General features: G+C 43.6%; 1 protein-coding gene across 1 annotated transcript in view; it reads right to left on the bottom strand.

Annotated features, from left to right (window-relative positions):
- LOC138592118 (diacylglycerol kinase beta) overlaps positions 1–19,002 on the bottom strand; it is a 120,533-nt gene that overhangs the window by 17,569 nt on the left and 83,962 nt on the right. The window contains exon 24 of the mRNA XM_069662751.1: positions 14,268–14,469. Coding sequence (XP_069518852.1) covers positions 14,268–14,469 — 202 coding nt within the window. The remainder of the gene's footprint in view (positions 1–14,267; positions 14,470–19,002) is intronic.

The raw sequence follows: 19,002 nt of genomic DNA, 5'->3' as shown, positions 1-19,002 counted from the left end.
GGGGAGAGAGGACAGAAAGTCGGACAAGAAAACAAGTGAGTCACAGAGGAGGAACCTGCAGAACACACCTGAAATAGCTGCTTTATAAGAAGCAGACAGAGCTGAGCTACTTATTGGATGGATTGTAGTCTGTTACTCATCATTGATTAAAAAAGCATTTCCATTACTCTACTCATGACTCATCAGGAGAAGTGATCAGTCAGAACAGCCCCGTAAAAGGTTCTTTCCTACAACGCTGAAGCTACTACGACTGCAGGGTGGAGGAGTTCTACATTCGTTGTTATTCAACACGCCGACAAGCACAACATGAAGACGCAACAGCTAGTTTAACCGAAGCCTGCAGGAGCTGTGTCGTTACAACCTCGAGGTCCATCACATGAGGAAGACTTTTTCCCATCAACTAACATTGTGAAGAAGCCAGTTTTCAACCTCCTGTCCTATCATGAGGGAGCTAATATTGTTACGGTAGAAAAAAATGCAATTGGGCTCTGTAGACTGTATAAAAAGATGGCCGAAATGACAGCTCCCTAAAAGTGAAGCCAAACCCTCTCTGTCGCCCCCTGCTGACTGGCTGCAGTATAGCTCATAAAGCCCGCCTCCTCCATGTTAACAGATGGGACATGAGTCAAACTATAAAATCAAAATACACATCAAATACATTTTTCTCAAACATGGTTTCTGTCATTATAGTTAGTTCTTATCATGCTGATTTATGTCCAAGGGTTCATTTTTCTCACAAGTTTACTTTTAGTTATTTGATGCCTTAAAAAGGGGGCGTGGCCTCATGATTGACAAATGGGGCTCCTGCAGCGTTCTGTTCCCGAGTAGCAGAGTAGAGGAGGAACGGCGAGAGGAGACGTAACTAACACTAACACTACAGTCATTGAACTTTCCAAGAAGCTGTTCTGCTGCAGACTGAGCCCACCTGAGGGCTCCAACACGGTGAGCCCACCTGAGGGCTCCAACACGCCAAGGACACAAGGTCAAGGTGTTTGTCGGGTAGAGGAAGGGGCGGGACGTCGATACTGCGGCTCCACCAGTCGATCTCTTCTGCACTCACTCTGGGGGGATTTTGTCTTCACTTTTGTACATCGAGAGGAGGCGGAGACGCGTCGTCATTACATCATTAAAGTTGTAAAATTTACTACAAATCTAGAGATACTTTTCAAGGCATGATGCATCACAGACACTGTGGTGGTGAGGCCGGGTTAAAGGGAATGCTTATTCTCTTGTGTAGGAAGAAGATGATCTCTCATTTATGAGTCTTTACTCATTACTAGCTTTAATAAAAGCAGTAGTAGTATTGTAGTGATAGCAGTAGACAGCCAATAATTTAGCCGTGGTTTTAAGACATCAACAGGCAGCTTAGTCCCAGAGAAGACAAGCAGTTCTCCAGATGTCCTGTCCTCAGAGAGAAGCCTCAAAACAAGTAACTAACCACATAATAAACCCTTGTGCTGATCTAAAACCTTCAACCCTTCATCAAACCAACAACATTTATGTGACTGAGTCTAACTGTGATACCTCACAGGAAAGAAATACCTGAGTTTAAATGTTTATTCCGTGCACGACCTGTGAAAAGAACATTTCGTAACATGCTACTGAGTTCTGCCTTTTCCTGCACGCTCTCAACATTCCCACGTCTCAGTCCCCGAGCATCTGCGTACTACATCCAACTTATTTATGTGCATCCTTTCCAGCTCAATCCACAGCAGGAAGTGGAGGAAATGTGATCCAGGAGCAGACAGGAAATAAACAGGGCAGGGGGGAGATGGAGCAGAGATAAAAGTTGAGGAGGAGCCGGGTGATGGGACGGGGTGACAGCGGGCCTTCCTACATGAATCCTGTTCCTGTCAGCAGCTCCGGCTCTCACTGTGTTTCCCTCCGCTGCTCTGACTGTTCTCCGTCTTTCAGCAGAGGACAGGAGCGGACTTTTGACCCCAGACAGAGTGAAGTTTTCTCTACGCTACATTTTCTGTGTCACAATTATGGAGGGTTATTTACACGTTGATGTCAGAACAGTAGTTAGACTGGAGGACGAGGGAAGGACATGATCAGATACAGAGAGTGTGTGAGAAACGCTGAGGAACAAGTCAGGTGTGAAACCAGTTTCTCTGCTCACTCACACACGAGAGACGGAGACAATTCACAAGAACTGGTGTGTGTGATACAGAACAACAAAACTAAAGTGAAACTAAAACTATGATACAATTAGAGTCACTTTTATCTTCATACATTTTTGTGATTCATTGGGAGCCTATCCCAGCTGTCATTGGGCGGGAGGCGGGGTTACACCTGGACTGATCGGCAGTCAATCACCGGGCTGACACACAGAGACAGACAACCTTTCACACTCACACCTACGGGCAATTTAGAGTCACCAGTAAACCTAACGAGCATGTCTTTGGACTGTGGGAGGAAGCCAGAGTACCCGGAGGGAACCCACGCATGCACGGGGAGAACATGCAGACTCCACACAGAAAGGCCCACTACGTCTGAACCGGGACTCAAACCAGGAACCTTCTAGCTAACCACTGCACCACCGTGCAGCCCCAAAAAATACCATATAAAACAATGAACCCAACAATATAATTATCTAAATTAACGCAGGTTTATCTCAGTGATTTAATCGTGCGTCCCACATACAGAGGCCACAGTCCTCGATGCAGCAGCCCTGGATGCGACTCCCCCCTGCCGCATGTCACCCCCACTCTCTCTTCCCCTGTTTCTGACACGATCCTCTGTCCTCTCTCTCTGAATAAAGGCAGAAAACGAAAGAGAACGAGGCGCTACGTGACATCTTTTTACTCTGTCTGTCTTCATTGTTATACTTCACATGTTCAATGGTGAAAAAAAAACTGCTGCCTAATGCACTTTAATAAGCTATCAACAGGAAGAACAACAGTTGGAAATGAACTGCTACATGGTTTTAGCCCAAACCCTCCCCTCTCTCTGGTCTGTGTGACTCTCAATGGGAGCATCAGTGACTAAATGAACATCATGCTGTGTTGAAGAAGACTTGAAACTAGAGATTGAGACCATAAACTCATTAGGAACATGTTTACTGAGGGAATACATCAGGAGAGGAGGAGGACCGTTTCCACCGGACTCCTGTTAACGAGTAGTGGAGTCGCCCCCTGCTGGACACAGACAGAATGCAGTTTTAAGGCACTTTGAAAAAGGCTAACCTTTCAGAGCGTCCGTCTCTTTTATGCAGTATATAGATGGGAAGCGAACCGGTGTAAATTTACGTTGTGCAGGCGAAGACAAGCTCAGAATGTTTCATCTTTAGCAAAATATTTGCTTCAAGAGTCCTGAACCACACAAGAGAAGAAGTTGTGTTGAGGAAATAACAGCAGGAACTTGAGTTCCTGGTAAGATTTGAGAGCCATCAGAGTCTTTGTTATCATGTAAACAGATGCTACACACACGGTTGGTGGGCGGAGTGCTTGCTGGTTTTCAGTCTGCACTGTTGGTACAGTTTGTATTTGGGGTGCATTAACATCAACTGTGCATTCCAGTCCTCTACTGTCTGCGGATGACGAGACAAAATGTAATTAATAGTTCAAATCTCCAGTTTAACGACTGTTCTTGAACCCGAGTTAAAGATGCACTGTTTCAATTCTAACGACCGACCGACTGTATGACGATTACACGTCATTATAGGCTGTCTCTGTGTGTCTGTCTCTGCTGTCAGTTCTGTCCTCGCTGAACACAAACCAGAGCAGAAACAGGGTGACTCAGAGGACTGAAGTTTCACCACTGAGGTCAGCAGAGCCCGGGGCGTCTTTCACTCACTCTGGGTAACCCTGGCTGATTGCATTATCTGCAGCAAATGGATTTAAAAGCTTTAGTTTATTGCAGCAGAGAAAGCAGCTGCCATAAACAATTAGTGGTATGATAAACATGCAGGCACGCATAAACAGAAGACAGAGGTGCACTAACACACACACACACACACACACACACACACACACACACAGAAACTGTAAATGCATTCTGCGCATGCAGACACACAGTTTCTGTCTGAAACTAGAGCACTCGTCTCTGAGCCCTAATTCCAAATAGCATTAGCAGGAGAGGCTAATTTAATAAAGGCTAAATCCTGAGGGACGACTGCAGCGCAAAGATTCCATCACACACGTCATAACATGAATAACCTGAGCAAATCCACACTGAAATAATTATAGATTTACTGTCACGGTCTCCAGGTGAAGCTCGTGACTCAAACTTTATATTGTATGCAAAGTGAAAAACACACTTTAGTCTCATATAGAAGGATTGAGGGCTGCAGTGGTTAGCGCTGTGGCGTCACAGCCACAAGTTCAGACGTAGTGGGCCTCTCTGTGGGCATGTTCCCCCCGTGCATGGGTGGGTTCCCTCCGGGTCCTCCAGCTTCCTCCCACAGTCCAAACACATGCTTGTTAGGTTCACTGGTGACTCTATATTGCCCGTAGGTGTGAACGTGAGCGTGAAAGGTTGTCTGTCTCTGTGTGTCAGCCCTGTGATTGACTGGTGACCTGTCCAGGTGTAACTTGACAGCTGGGATAGGCTCCAGCCCCCCCGCGACCCTGAACAGGATAAGTGGTATAGATGATGGATGGATTGTAATAAAAAAGGCAATGTTTTAATCAAACTTATGAAACACAATATTTTGGAGAACTGATGATTCAACTCTTTTTGTTGTTACAGTTTGTGCGGCAGTTTTTTTCTAATATTTTTGCCTTTTTTATTATGATTGTTAATTAAACTGTTTTTTGTTTCTTCCCATTTATTTTTAAATATGTAAAAAAAAAAGAGAGAAAATAAAAAAAACTCTGTGTTTGCACCAATGACTGTATACATAGATGGACAACGCGTCTCCATCTGTTCTCATTGTACAGTACTGCAGCCAAAATAGCCCCTGTGATAGGCGCTGCCATCTTGCGATGGTGACGTCATTTGGAGCTTGTGAAGCAGAGATCGGCGGGTGGAGCGGCCGTAGCCACTTCCGCTAACCAAAACACACACTTAACTTACTGAAAAAGCAGCAAGGGTCCTGCACGTCGGCGTGTTTAACAGCAGAACAGCTTCTTGTGTTGGTCTGAGGTTAACGTTCACAGGTATGGAAGCTTCAGTGACTGTAGTGAATGTTATTGTTACGTCTCCTCTCGACGTTCGTCCTCCACTCTGCTAATCCGGAACTGACCGGCTTCAGGAGCCGGATTGGTCAACAGAGCTGTCAATCATCATTTTGACAGCATCAAATAACTAAAAGTGAACTTGGCTGAGTCAGAATAATTTGTAGGTTTGGACTTATGTTTAGCAAACAGTCCAAAACCCAGGAGCCTAAAGGAGCTCCACGTTTGTATTTTTCCTCGATAAATCCCTTAAATGATTAACCAGTTATCTAAACTGATCCCCTAATTGATTAATTGAGAAACCTTTTTCAATACACATCACAGATTAAAGCTTCTATATGAAACTTAACTGTCTTAACAATCAAAATTAAAGTTATTGAGTTATTAGAGAGTTATTAGTTATTAGAGCACGAGCAGTTTGATTGTATCGGGACGTACGGGCCGGTCGGTCTGTGTAATGAGATCAGGATAATCTCCTCACGTGAGGACAGCGTGTTGGTCTTCACTTCTTTAAGAGGCGACTTTGGGATTACGGCTCGGATTTAGGTCAAGAGTTACGAGCAGGCTGAAGAATTACAACATGAATGGAGTCACTGGCTGCGCAGGCTTTCACACAAACAGGGATACAGACCTGTGTGTGTGTGTGTTAGTGTGTGTGTGTGTGTGTGTGTGTGTGTGTGTGTGTGCGCAGAGCAGTGTGTGGAAGCCTTCAGACAGGACTGAGAGGGGAGAGTGTCAGCAGATAAAGACGGTGGGGTCAACAGTTGATAGGAAACAACGTGGTGACGATGGGAACTGTTTCCACTGTACTGCTCTGTATGTTGATGTCTTAAAGGGACAGTCCAACAATTAAGAGACGACTTGTTTAAGTTTGGAGGCTGTAATCTGAGACAACCTGATCTCAGACTTTAGGAAGCTGCCATAGTTATAGAAAACATAGAACTGTTTTTACAGATTGAGCAGCACCACTCTGGAGTTTATGTTTTCTTACCCAATACAGTGCCGATAAAGTTAAACAACGAGTGTTTCTTTAACCTCACTATGTAGTCTTGCTGCTTAACTCATCAAAGTACGAGGCTGCAGTTTGGTTCGGTTTAGAAAAAGGTCTGGGATAAAATATTAACGTAATGTGGATTTTACATGAGACACAAGCAGTGCCTTTTTGTACTCTGGGTGAAAGAGCTTACTGGCAGACTTTCAGGCAATGAATACCAGCCAATCACAGGGCAGTAGTATCAGCCAATCACTGGATTAAGTTTGTTCTCTCATTCTTGTAACCGATCGGCTATCGTCTGACGATATATCCTCTGGGAGTGACAGACAGCGGCGATAAAGGACTTACAACAAGACTTCCTTTTCCGGATGGTTAGCGGCGTCTGCAGATGTCTGTTTATAGAGATTAACAAAAAGATAAATTGTCATCACATGACCTCTGAGGGGAGCCGAGATGGTATTACGGCTGATTGGGTTCTGCCTGCTTTTGCTCTCCACACCGACTGTTTTTCCTGCTTGCACCCAAAACCTGCTGATACGTGATTGTTCAGTTCTACTCGGACTATAAATCAGAACGAGACGAGACATTTCAGAGTGTTTTCTGGCAGATACATCTCGGCCCTCTCCCAGTCACACAGATTTTCTTCCAACCTGATTCAGGTCGGGCAAATCACAGCCTTTTAGTCTCATATGGGGCGGGCGGGACGCCTTTGTCCAAAGCGACGTACATCTGAGAGTAAATACGACACAAGCAACGATCAAGAGAGGAGGGAACGAAGTCGGTGAGAGCCAACAAACAGCTTCAAGTGAGATCGGACACTGGAGCCGACAGGAAGTGCACAGGGCGTCATGGTAACGACAGGGCAGCGACACTGAGCCAGTTTTCATCATCAGTCAAGTTCGCTGCTGCAAACGTTAAACGTTCTGAATCAGTGATCATGCCAGTATTAAAGAAACTAAACTGCAGTTCATCTTATGTACAAATGATCTGTATATATATCTGTGATGGAAAAGGAGCACTTGCTGAACAACATACTAAATGAGGTGAACGGTAATAAGATTTATTGATCCTCCATCGGGGAAATTCACTTGTTACAACAGCTCAAAGTAAAGGACAGGGTCAAACAAGTGATGGATGAAAAATAATAATAATAATAATAATAATATAATAAATACTGCATCATAAGGCAATCCCTTTTCCTATCCTAAAGAAGAAACAGATTTCCATCCTCATCAAGCCATCCTCCTGATTCAGGTGCAGTTTGCACGGAGACGATGAAACAAACGGAGACGCTATCTAAAAGGATGCAGACGGAGAGACATCGGCAACAAGCACTGTGAGCTCTGCAGAGATGGAGGAGACTTCATAAGAGTAACGATGCATTCAGGCGTACGCAGAGGCAGACACTCTCTTTCCTCTCACCAGCCTACAGCTTCGACTGTGTTTGAATTTATGATTTCCATTCTCAGCTTTGATTTGTTGGTTATTTCCTCGTCCTTCTTTGTTACTGGGAGTCAATTAAGTGGTTTATTTCTTGGGCAATATATCTCCACGCACTGTTTTTCTTACTGAAGTCAGCTTATAGTTGTGTCATCTGTAATTGGGAGGATGCTGACCGTGCAATATGTTCTTTATTATTTACCAGCGATTGAGTCAGAGAATGGAAAAATGGCACAAGTTGAACTTCAGGCACAGCAACTCATTCCTTTAAATGGCCATTAACAGTCAGTAGTGGAGTAGGTGGTGATGTGCTATAAGTAAGAAGAAGGAGCCATATTTACATCACGGCTGTGACGCCTGGTGGCCTTAGAATAGGAGGTGGAGGAGGTCAGGTGACTCGTATAAAGAGAAGTAAAGTCAGCATCCGGATGGGATGTTTAGACGGGTCAAACCAAGGCAGGACTTTCACCCAGGAGAACGGGCTTTGTGTCCCTTTTAACACATTAAATCAAAGTTGAGATATTTGAACCTACCAAAGGTAACTCACGTACGTAAGTTGACTTTTTCTTTAAAACTTTCCTTCAAGAAGCAGATTTTTAACAAAGTAGTTTTAATGCCTAAACCAAGCCGAACTGCACCGGCTTCTCAACGTCAGCACAGAGCTGATTATCGTTACCATGACGTCGAAGGTCCAGTCAGGTTCAGCCTGTCGATTTGGACATGTTGATGATTATGCACCTTCTAACATACTGGAAGGGGCAGCTGGCCTCTTCTGAAGCGATCTGATGGCATCTCGTAATCCACTGACGAACCCATCGCCTCTGGGAGCGATGGCCAACCTTTCCGGGTTTCCGGTGTAGCTTGCGGTTAGCAATAAACGGCTTCTGGCCAAGACTTTATTTTATGTGCACAGCACTGTTCACAGTCCGACTAGAAACCTGAGAAGCAAGAATGGAGCTGAAATTGAGAAACAACATCTTAGAACAGATTGTTAGCTGCACCTTCATGCAGATTAAGAAGCTAAATCGTCGTCAGATGACCGCTGATGGGAGCCGGGGTGTCACTACGTTACGCCTGCATTTGCTCTCCACACAGACTGTTTTTCCTGCAAACAACCAAAGCCTGCTGATACGTGATTGGTCAACCCTACTCGGACTACAAACAAACTACAAATGGAGGCCAGAGAAGGTTGTTTTTGTCCTTTTCCTCGACGGAAACATGGGAGGAGAGAGTGGGGTGACATGCAGCAAAGGGTTGTGATAAAGGGCAATTTATTGGTCTCAAATCATCTGCAGTGATCGGGCACTGATACCCTATAAACTTTCAAAGAACATGAAAGAATAAGTCTCACTCACAGAAGGATTCTTTACTTAATGAGTGCAGAAGCTGCATCTACGAAGAGTTTTAATCCATCGGGGACGACGTCAAAGTGACTGACATGACTCATCCCTGATTCTTCTCAGTCTATACTTTCTTTCTCTGTCGTTCTCTCCTCCTGTCTTTACCTCAGTATAGCCCTGAGATCTCCATGGAAACAAGGTTTAGTTCAGTCAGCAGAGATGTGGAGACAAAGTGAAGAGAGAGACAGAAGTGGGATGGATCCAGAAAACCTTGGTGAAAGCACAGAGTGGGTTTTTCTTTTAATGTTTGTGGACATAAAACGGAGGCTTCAATGCCAGCTGGCTGCATAACCAGTCCTATATAAACACATGCACTGGTTAAACCGAACAGTTTAAGAGCTTTAAAAAGGACCAACTGCTATCTCTGTTTTGGATTTAACTCCCTCACATACATTAATTATCATTTAAACTTTGACCAGAGACTAAATATCACGAGCTCTTTTCTTTGTTCCCCTGCTCTCGTGGTTAACGATAAATGTTCACTGAATTAATCTGCTTCGTTTTAATTTTACAGCTCGTTGTTGTTCCTGTCTGAAACATATTTTCAGAGAGTCGTGCTGGTTGATTTCTTTTCTAACGTGGTGACAGAATTCAAACACAGGAAGAGAAAGAAGAGGTGACGTGAGAAACGTCCTTGTCTGGACGTGAACCTTGTCAGTCACACATACACCAACACCGTGCACCGAGCTGTACCCGGACGAGGAGGCACTACATGACATTTATGTGTTCTTCAAAGAGCTACAGAAAGAGTGAAAATAAAACAGAGAGGAACAAGTTCGAGGGTCGACCTCGTTCCTGTTTTCAAAGAAACATTTTATCTGACAGATTTTAGAGTTAACGATTAAAAGTTTGAAGTAGAGAAGATGAGATTTTCTTTTTAACCTCGTGTCATGTTTCATTTGGATGATGAAGATATGAAATCAAAGAAGCTTTTTTTGGTGAGAGTTTGATTGACTAACTACAAAGGAGGCAGTTTGACTGTCACACTGTTAAGTGTATTTGTGCAGAAAAAACCATGAAAATGTATTTTTGTGTTAAATTTTGTGATTATAGGAAACTTTTAAACATAAAACATGTTTTCAATGTTTCTTAAAGTTTAGGAGCAGTGTTGGGTAACTTTGAAAAGTAACACCTTAGATTACTTTCGCGTTATCAAAAGTTAACTCCTCTCGACACGTGTGTGTTATATCATCAGGACGGCGTGTCGCCTGCTGCACGTCTACCTTTGAATGCATCGACTCTACCGTCTCTGCATCGCCTCGTTTACGGCCCATAATCTGTAACTCTGCAGCCTGATAACAGGACTGACAGACGCAGTATAACCTTTACAGCTCTTTATGATGCTAACAGTCTGACAGTGAACTGGGCAGAGGCATACAGTATGAGGCACAGCTGTTTCCATGACAACAACACAACACGGGCTCTCAGTCCCACCAGTGTTGTGGAGCTGTGTTTAGCTGCAGATGCTTCGAGCTCTTCACAGCTGACGAGCACTTCTCCTCCAGACACAGCTTACATTTCACCGTCATGTTGTTCTCGTCCCTTTCACCCAAACATTCACAATAATGTGAATATTTCCACAAAGTAAACGCTGTCCTCTCTGACAGCTCACTAGCTGAGTTAGCTAGCTACACATGCGCACTGACACAGCTGGGTTTACCTTCTGCTGGTACGCAGCGACCTGCCAAGAAGGAGGAGAGAAACAGAAACAGAGCTTCAGGGAGTTTCTGTTTCTGTGGCGACAAAAGGGGAAGAGAAATACGGCGATCTGATTGGACAATGAGAAAAAATGTCAATGACGTTGGCCGCTTTTTTATGCTTTGAGTCAGCAACGCAAAAGCAGCGTGCAAGAAGCGTCCCTCTGGTTGAAAACAGCTACAAAAAAGTCGCCCCCAGCTGCTGTTCTGTCTGATCGATTAAAAACTTAAACTTGGGGCGCTGGTTTAGCTCAGCTGGTAGAGCAGGCGCCGCATGTACAGAGGCTACAGCCCTCGACGCTCTGATCGCAGATTCGACTCCCGGTCTGCCCATCATTTGGTGCATGTCATCCCCCACTCTCTACTCTCCACACTTCCTGTGTCTCTTCAGCTGTCCAATCAAATAAAGGCAAAACAGAAATGAAAATAAAAAACTTAAATAACTCAGAGTGCCTTGATCAGTTATATTCTGATATAAACACCTTAATTAATTAAAAGTGATTGTTTTTGTTGTTCTGTTATCTGATTTCTGACTTTAACTTAATAATAAATGCTCCACAGAACCACTTTGTTTCTCAGGTTTTCTGTTAAGTTACAAACTGTTGTCTCTGCAGATTGTAAGATTCTCTCTTATTCTAAAGCCTTTTCTTCAGACTTGAAGAAGCTCCAGAGACACAGACGATATTATACAACTGTTTTCTGATTAGTACTCTGAGATGAGTAAACTGACCTTTATGTGTAACGGCAGATAAACACAACACTCAGGTAGTGAGCGCGAACACTGTTTATCTGCTGAAATGCCATTGTCCACACAGAGTTACACAATCGTCACGTCCTCCCAAATATCAAGCCTTTCCACACAGACCGGACTTTGTTAGGGAGCAGCTGTGGAGCGCAGGAACAGCAGGAGCCACGATGTGTTCTCTCAATGCACATCTGTAGCTTGTGTTTGGTAATGAGCACAACGTACAGCTCTTATATACCGAAGCTTTAGGAAACAAAGGTCCAGCTGTGACGTGAAGTGATACAAGCAGATGGATAGCAGCGTGGGGAAACTCAACCTGCTGTTTACCAACAGAAAATAAGCAGCTGCACACAAACATGAGAAAATGACGCCTGATTAAATAAATTAATAATCAGAGGAACATTATTGGAAATACTAACACTGATTTTTACAGCCGTTTAACTGCTAAACGGCTGCTCCCTGCAGGAGAAAACAAGCATCCATTATCAACAACCTTTAACTATCTCCATGTTAAGTCCGTTATTACTGCGGAGACATGAATAGAAACACCTGTAATCGCAGTCTTTACTCTAACTGCTGCTACACGTGAACAAAGCACTGAAGGGTCAAACTCCCTGCAGCAGCTGATTAGGTATTGTTACGCTCTTCTATGTCCATTAACTCGCTGGTTGCACTCCAGGTTTAATATCTAGCGCAGGGTTTCCAGCAGTGTTGTAATAGCGGCCCCATTAACATCTAAAAAAACCATACTGTGCTTTTATTAATGGACACATGGAGCAGGCAAAGGTTGAAGTTTCATAATCACCAGCTGGAGTCAGCAGGGACACGGAGAGAGGGAGCAAACATGAAGCAAAGGTTGGAAATGTCGAGCAGTGAAGCAGGATTTGTCAGAGTCAAGTGCAAACAACCAAAACTTGACTGTTATTAAGATGCAAAGGATGTTACTTCCTCTTCAATGAAAAATGCAATGTTGGTTTTTCAGTTGGAGTAACAGGCTTCTTTTCCGATCTATATTTCACACTGAGAACACTTGTTGAATTTATGTTGTGAAGCTTCTCTTCAAAACGCTGCTGCCTGCACTGTGATTTACATGCTTGCACTGAGAAATATTGCCACTTGCAGAGATTTCCTCCAAACCAGCCGCAGCCCTTCTCCTCAAACTCAGGCGGCTTCTGTTACTTTAAGGGGCACTCACACTGGCCACTCATTGGCCGAGTTCGAAAGACTGTACTATATACCACATACTAAATGCTAAACACTGCACACTAATCCACGGGCTGCATCCTTCGAAGGAGGCGGTCCACGGAGGATGCTCCAATCATTAGCCTGCGTAGGCCGTTAAAGCCGAAGTGAAATGAGACGGCCTGGTCTACCCTTGCATCACCAAACGCCGCTCCTGTCGCCTAGCAACAGGTAGCTAGCAGGCAAACTAGCTAGCATAACTAACGTCACGTAACTTAACCTCTTATTTTAAAGATGATAAGTTTCAAGGGCCCTTTCATTTTCTTAACACTAGTTATTCGACTGAGTTAAAACCAAAAACCTTTACATTTTAAAGTGTATTCCTCGGCCATTTAAAAGTCCGCCAGCTGTTTGAATTAGCGCGCAAAGCATCTCGGGATACGGTGGGCTGCAAAGGATGCACCCCATGGATCCTTCGTGGCCGGGGTAACGGAGGACGCATTTGCCGGCTGCATCTGAAGGAGCCTTCGAATTGGGACAGCCTTCGACCTGCTTCTGGGTATTTTTGGCACACTGCACATTTTGCTTTTGTTTGCATACTACAGACTACATTTTGGCCAAGTCAGTACGCACTGCTAGTATAGTTTGGCATTTTGAACATAGCAAGTGAGTTTGGTGAGGGAATAATCTCAGTGCAGGGTCAGGTGTGTGTGTGTGTGTGTGTGTGTGTGTGTGTGTGTGTCTAACTGCCCTGATTAAGACCAGGTGTGGGAAGTCTATATATACCGTTTGGTTCCAGTGCTCTGTGCTGACTCATGATCTCACCATCAGAGGTAGTGAGAGGTTCTGTCAGTGGTTGCTCTTGTGTAGCGGTGTGAGTGTGCAGAGCATGATTTGCTCACCACGTTTCTTTGTGTTTGTGTTTCTCTTTTAAGGCATCCCTGGCGGCCATTGTTTTTGGTTTAGAAGTGTTTTTTTGGTCTCTCTGAAAGTGTAGTTTGTTGTCAGCAGCTCGGCAGCAGTGGTTAGGTTTCAACTTATTGAAGTGCAACTTGTTTTTTTAGCTCGTTATTATTTTGGTGTTCTCCCATCCAATCATCGCTTTTTGAGGTTATGCCTCTGGGATAACTTTAAGACACTCTCGGTCTGCAATTGCGTCCAACCTCCAAAAATGCATTTGCTTTGCAGTCGTCATGACAAAGTTTACATTTTTGCTGCCATATTTGCAATCCAGAGTTGTCAAATTCTGTCTTTCAATATTTCAAACAATCCTGCAGAGATTCGCCGTCTAATAAACCCATTTAACTGTTACTCCAGCTGAACGTCCTGGTTCATATTTTGTCCTCTGTGTTGTTCAAATTCCCCAAAGAGAGCTAAAAATGCAAAGCTCTTTGGCTCGAATGGCCGCTAAGGTTGAACAACTCATTAATCATGTCCAGACTGAGGTCATAACCTGTGAGGAGGGGTCACATGTAGACGTTGCTTCAGGGTAACAAGCTACAATGGTTTCGTAACATTGATAAAGCTTTTCTTTGAGTCTTGAAAGATTGTCATCATTACTGGTGGCAGTCACTAATGAAGTGGGCTGCCCCTACCCAGAGCACTTTTCTGGAACCCTGCAGAGCCTAAACAGGTAACAGAGACATGAATAAACACCCGGTGCATCGTCATTTATCTCCTTCGACTTACCTTGCACGCAAAATTTGAGCTCTTTAGCGTCCGTGACGGTGCTGGACGGCATCATGTAAGGAACCTTCTTGCTCATGCGGTTGTAGTTCCTCCTCTTCTTTGACTCCCCCCACAAGTTGGAGCCACCGTGCATGCTGGGAATGTTGAGCACAGCGATGCCTTCTAAGGAGGTGTTGCTGAGGTCCAAGATGATCCCGTCGCACTGAGGGGAAGGAAGGGAGCAGGCCAAAAGGGAGAACGATTATGACGACAAATTTCACAACATTTTATTAAACATGAATAATCTGCTACGACTGATATGGATACAAAAGCTCTTCACAAAGAATTATGCCTCTCTATGTGCTCTAACGCTGCAGGACACAATGAGTACATTCAAACCATGCAGGAGCAAAACTTAGATATGATCCAAAATTAGGAATATATAACTGTAAAACAAATGATTAACAGCATGTTGTTCAGTGCTTAAGTACAAGTGCAAGCAAAGGTTCTTCAGTTGTAGACTGAAAAGGTGGGTGTTAGTCTGCATTGGAAGATTATAGTGACCATGATGTCATGACTTCAGTGGGTAGTTAATTCCATCACAGTTTAGTCTCTATAGAGAAGAGTCTTGACCGAAATGGATGAACCCTGCGTCCTCTACTGTAAGTGATGGGACAGCTTAACAAAGGCTTAAAGAGCGCAATAGTCTGGTCGGGGATATACTGCAGGTTTTGATCATGGTTTGGAGGTAGGAGGTAGCAGTTCCCTTCCGAGACCTCTCAGTCATCACTGGGATTTTGACCTGGAAACGCCAAGATAGAACCAGTATAGTGTTCGGAGAAAAGGACTGGGGTGGCAACACGAGGAAAGGTTGCAGGAAAGAGCATGTAGGCTGTTTCCTCATCCTCCTGGTGTTGTAAAGGAGGAGGTTAAAAGTCCAGTATCCTTGCAGTCAAAGTGTTGTTGTCAATATTGATGGACGTGTCGTGGTAGGAGGAAAACAAGCTCCGTCTTTTCCAGGTTGACCTGGAGGCCGAGATTTTGCCTCCACTCTGCAGACAAACAGAAATGCATGCCTCCATCTGAATGTAAGACGGGGTACACTACAAGAATAATTGGGTGTCATCTGCATAGCGGTGTTAGGGAACGCCATGCAAGTTTCTGATAACACAGAGCTTCCTTCCAGGAAAAAAGTATATGACCGAGTATGGAGCCTTGTGGCACTCCTGTTTTCCGGCTATGTGATCACCTGTTAGGGACCTTTGTTGTTGCTAGCTCTTTGATGTTAGCTTGGTGTTTCTGGCTGTGTTAGGGAAAGCATGCAAGTTTTTAATACCACAAAGTTTCCTCGCAGGAAAAAAAAGGTTTGACCGAGGATAGAGCCTTGTGGAACTCCTGTTTTCTGGCTATGTGGTCACCTGTTAGCGACCTTTGTTGCTGCTAGCTCTTTAATGTTAGCTTAGTTTTTCTGGCTGTGTTAGGGAAAGCCATGCAAGTTTCTGACAAATGTTTCCCTGTGTAGCAAGAAAAAAGGATATGACTGAGGACGGAGCCTTGTGGAACTCTTGTTCAGCTTTGTAGTCTCCTGTTAGCGACCTTTGTTGCTGCTAGCTCTTTAATGTTAGATTGGTGTTTCTGCCTGCGTTCGGGAAAGCCATGTACGTTTCTGACAACACAGAGCTTCCTTGGTGGAAAAAGGTATATGACCGAGGACGGAGTCTTGTGGAACTCCTCTTGTCCGGCTATGTGGTCTCCTGTTTGCGACCTTTTTTGCTGCTAGCTCTTTGACATTAGCTTGGTGTGTTCCTATAAAATGATCTAATCAACAATGCCAAAGTTTTTCATCTAATAAACATTCTGCTGCTTCTTCTCGCTCACTTGTGTTTATTTTCTGACAATAAAAAATTCCAAAACAGTGTCTGTAATAGGGGTTTGATTTCTGACCTTTTGCATGTACTATACACAGATTTACACTAACCAGGTCACAGCAGTGCATGTATAGGATTTCTCTACTGGCTTGTGTATATTTAAATGCATGCCATGGGAAGCTAATACTAACGTATAAGCTAATGGATACCACAGACAGCTGCAGTGTTTGAGCTGCTGTATCAAAGAGTAAAATAGCTGCCTATGCTTGTACCCACTTTGGGAATTAGTGATATATTAAAGACTGCAAGATATATTTTAGCCTGATGGATTACCTGGCCCGGAGCCAGGTGTGCAGTGGTGCGAAGCAGCGAAACAGGCAGCCTTAAATCAAATTGGCCCAGTGTCAATACATACTGAATGATATTATAAGATATAAAGTAACCCTATTTGACACTCTTGGCCTGGATCTGAATTATACCGTGTCTCGCCTCATCTGGACTCATCAAATAAAAACACACCAGGGAATGTCAACAACACGCTGCTGTGACTCAGCAAACACGGCTGATTTGTGATGACTCAAAGCAGCAACAAAACGCTGGACTTTACCGCTCGCCCACGACATGCAGGCGAACAACAGAGGAAGCGTCACGTACCGTGTGTGGAGAACTGCATAATGCATGTGTGTGCATTCATGTATCATAGTCCAGTCTATTAATGCAATAGTGACAACACACACTTCTTACATAACATCTTCGTCTAGCTGTTATTTGAAATGAATTTCCATGTTTGTTTTGCATTAATGAGACGTAATTATACTTAAATATTAAATTTTTTAGTGTAATTTATCTCATTTAGGGTTTTAAAATAATGTTTCAGCAACAAAGTATTTACTGAAATGCTTCAGATCAAGGTAACTGTGTGCATGTGCATGACATACAAGCAGTTAAGTTAAATGTAACACTTAAAGTGTCCTATTAAAGCTGCTGCTGACACAGAGAAGAGGCCACTACTTTTGGCAATGATTACAAGCCCTCTCGTAGGTACATTTCCACCTACATGTAATTATTAAAACGTGTGATGGCTGCTGACCAGCATCAGTAAACGTCTGTTAATGGGTACATAGCTGCTTAGAAGAAGGTGTTCACACTGTGTACCTGTCCTGGTGGCTGAGATTAACACACTGGTTTAGGGAGAGACAGTCCAACAGGTTGCTGATGTTTTCATTGGATTTGTCTGTAATAAAAGAGTAATGCCGCCTTTACCTGGACAAAGCTGCAGAGCTCTATATTGTTTTATTGTAAGGTCTGTTATTTCTTTTGCAGGCCAACTTTACTGGTTACATCTGGAACACTTTTGTCTTTCAGGAAATAAAAACTAACTTAGAAAGCTGATCAAAGTGGACGTGTTATTCTGAATGAATTAAACATACAGAAGCTGCCGATATGAACTGTTTCATAAGGAGCCGTCTTGTTGGTATTTGCACTCACTAGTTTCTGAAAGTGTGTGTTTTCGTCTGTGTTTTCTTGGAGTCCTGCTGTGCTCTAAACACCCAGGTGACACATTATGCAGCGCTGTATGACAGAATGAGGCAATCAGAGACTTTATGGGGCATTAATCTGATGATGTGCTAAGAATAGCCCGTCTCGCTAACAAGAGAAAACAACTTTGTTGTTAATTTCTGCAGCAGAAAAAAAACATGAGAGAATAAAAGCGCTTGAAAGTCTGTCAGTGAAAAAGACAGAAAAGCAAACTTGTTGATGTGCAGTGTATACAAGACGTTTGATATGTTCCTTCCTATTAAAGGCAGAATACTTACAGGTATTTAAAGATGTTTTAACTCTTTTCGTTAACGTCCTTGGTGCTTCATTGACATTCGATCGGAGGTTTAAAAAGCTCTTTTCTCATTGTGTTTCAGCCTCAGCGCTGTAACAAAGCTCCGCTGATATGCTGCCTTTGCCATTTTACATTGGACCAAGCAACGCCGGCGTAAAGCCGCCCCAGCGTGTGTTTTTAAAGCACTTAAGGCAAAACGTGCGCTAGGTGTAAACAAACAACGCGTGCTTCATACACACACACGGTGCCGTTCCACCTCTGTTACTACCTCCGATGCCGGCTCAGAAGCGAAACGACTTTGCTCCCACCATTACGCCTCTGTGCGTTTTACACAGAAGACGAAACGTAACAGAGGCGTAATAATCCCGCCTTGAAGTGGCTAAAAGCACACATAATCTATACTTGAGTACAGAAACGTCTAAAAACACTCCTGTTAAAGTAAAAATACTGATTTTCCTTCTTCACAGACATAAAAGTAAACAGCATAAAAATAAAAAGCAGCTCTCTAAAAGACATTTCTAGCTGTTGTTTACTGAATACACATAAACATTAACTTTGCTCGTATGTGTAAATCAGCTGGATGTGAAATGTCTCTTTTACACCTTATTCATCATCTCACGTCCGTCCTGTATCAGAGGTGGGAAGTGACGAAGTACAAATACTTTGTTACTGTACTTCAGTAGATTTTTCAGGTGTCTGTACTTTACTTGAGTATTTATTTTTCGGACAACTTTTTACTTTCACTCCCGACATTTGAACACAAAAATCTGTACTTTCGACACCCTACGTTCTCAGAACAGGCTGGTGACTTTAGTTTTAATGCGTGTGAGGGGAATTATCGGTTATCTTGGTCTCTGCACGCTGCCTTCCCAACGTCAAGACTGATTTCAAAGCTGTTAAAAAAGATCCAGGTGCTCATTTGGGACCTCAGTTCGGTTCAGTCTTTATATTCTGTCTGAAATTTGACTTGCAGCAAAACCAGAAAGTGTCCAGTGATAATAAACGAAGAAAACGATCCGAGTGTGCCGAGGACTTCTTTCTTTTTGCCCAGTTA

Source organism: Semicossyphus pulcher, unplaced genomic scaffold, assembly GCF_022749685.1.
Source record: "Semicossyphus pulcher isolate SPU_LCO1_2020_fin unplaced genomic scaffold, fSemPul1.0.p SCAF_15, whole genome shotgun sequence".
Taxonomy (NCBI): Eukaryota; Metazoa; Chordata; class Actinopteri; order Labriformes; family Labridae; genus Semicossyphus; species Semicossyphus pulcher.
The sequence above is the reverse complement of the archived record's forward strand: the minus strand, read 5'-3'. Positions and strand labels throughout refer to the sequence as shown.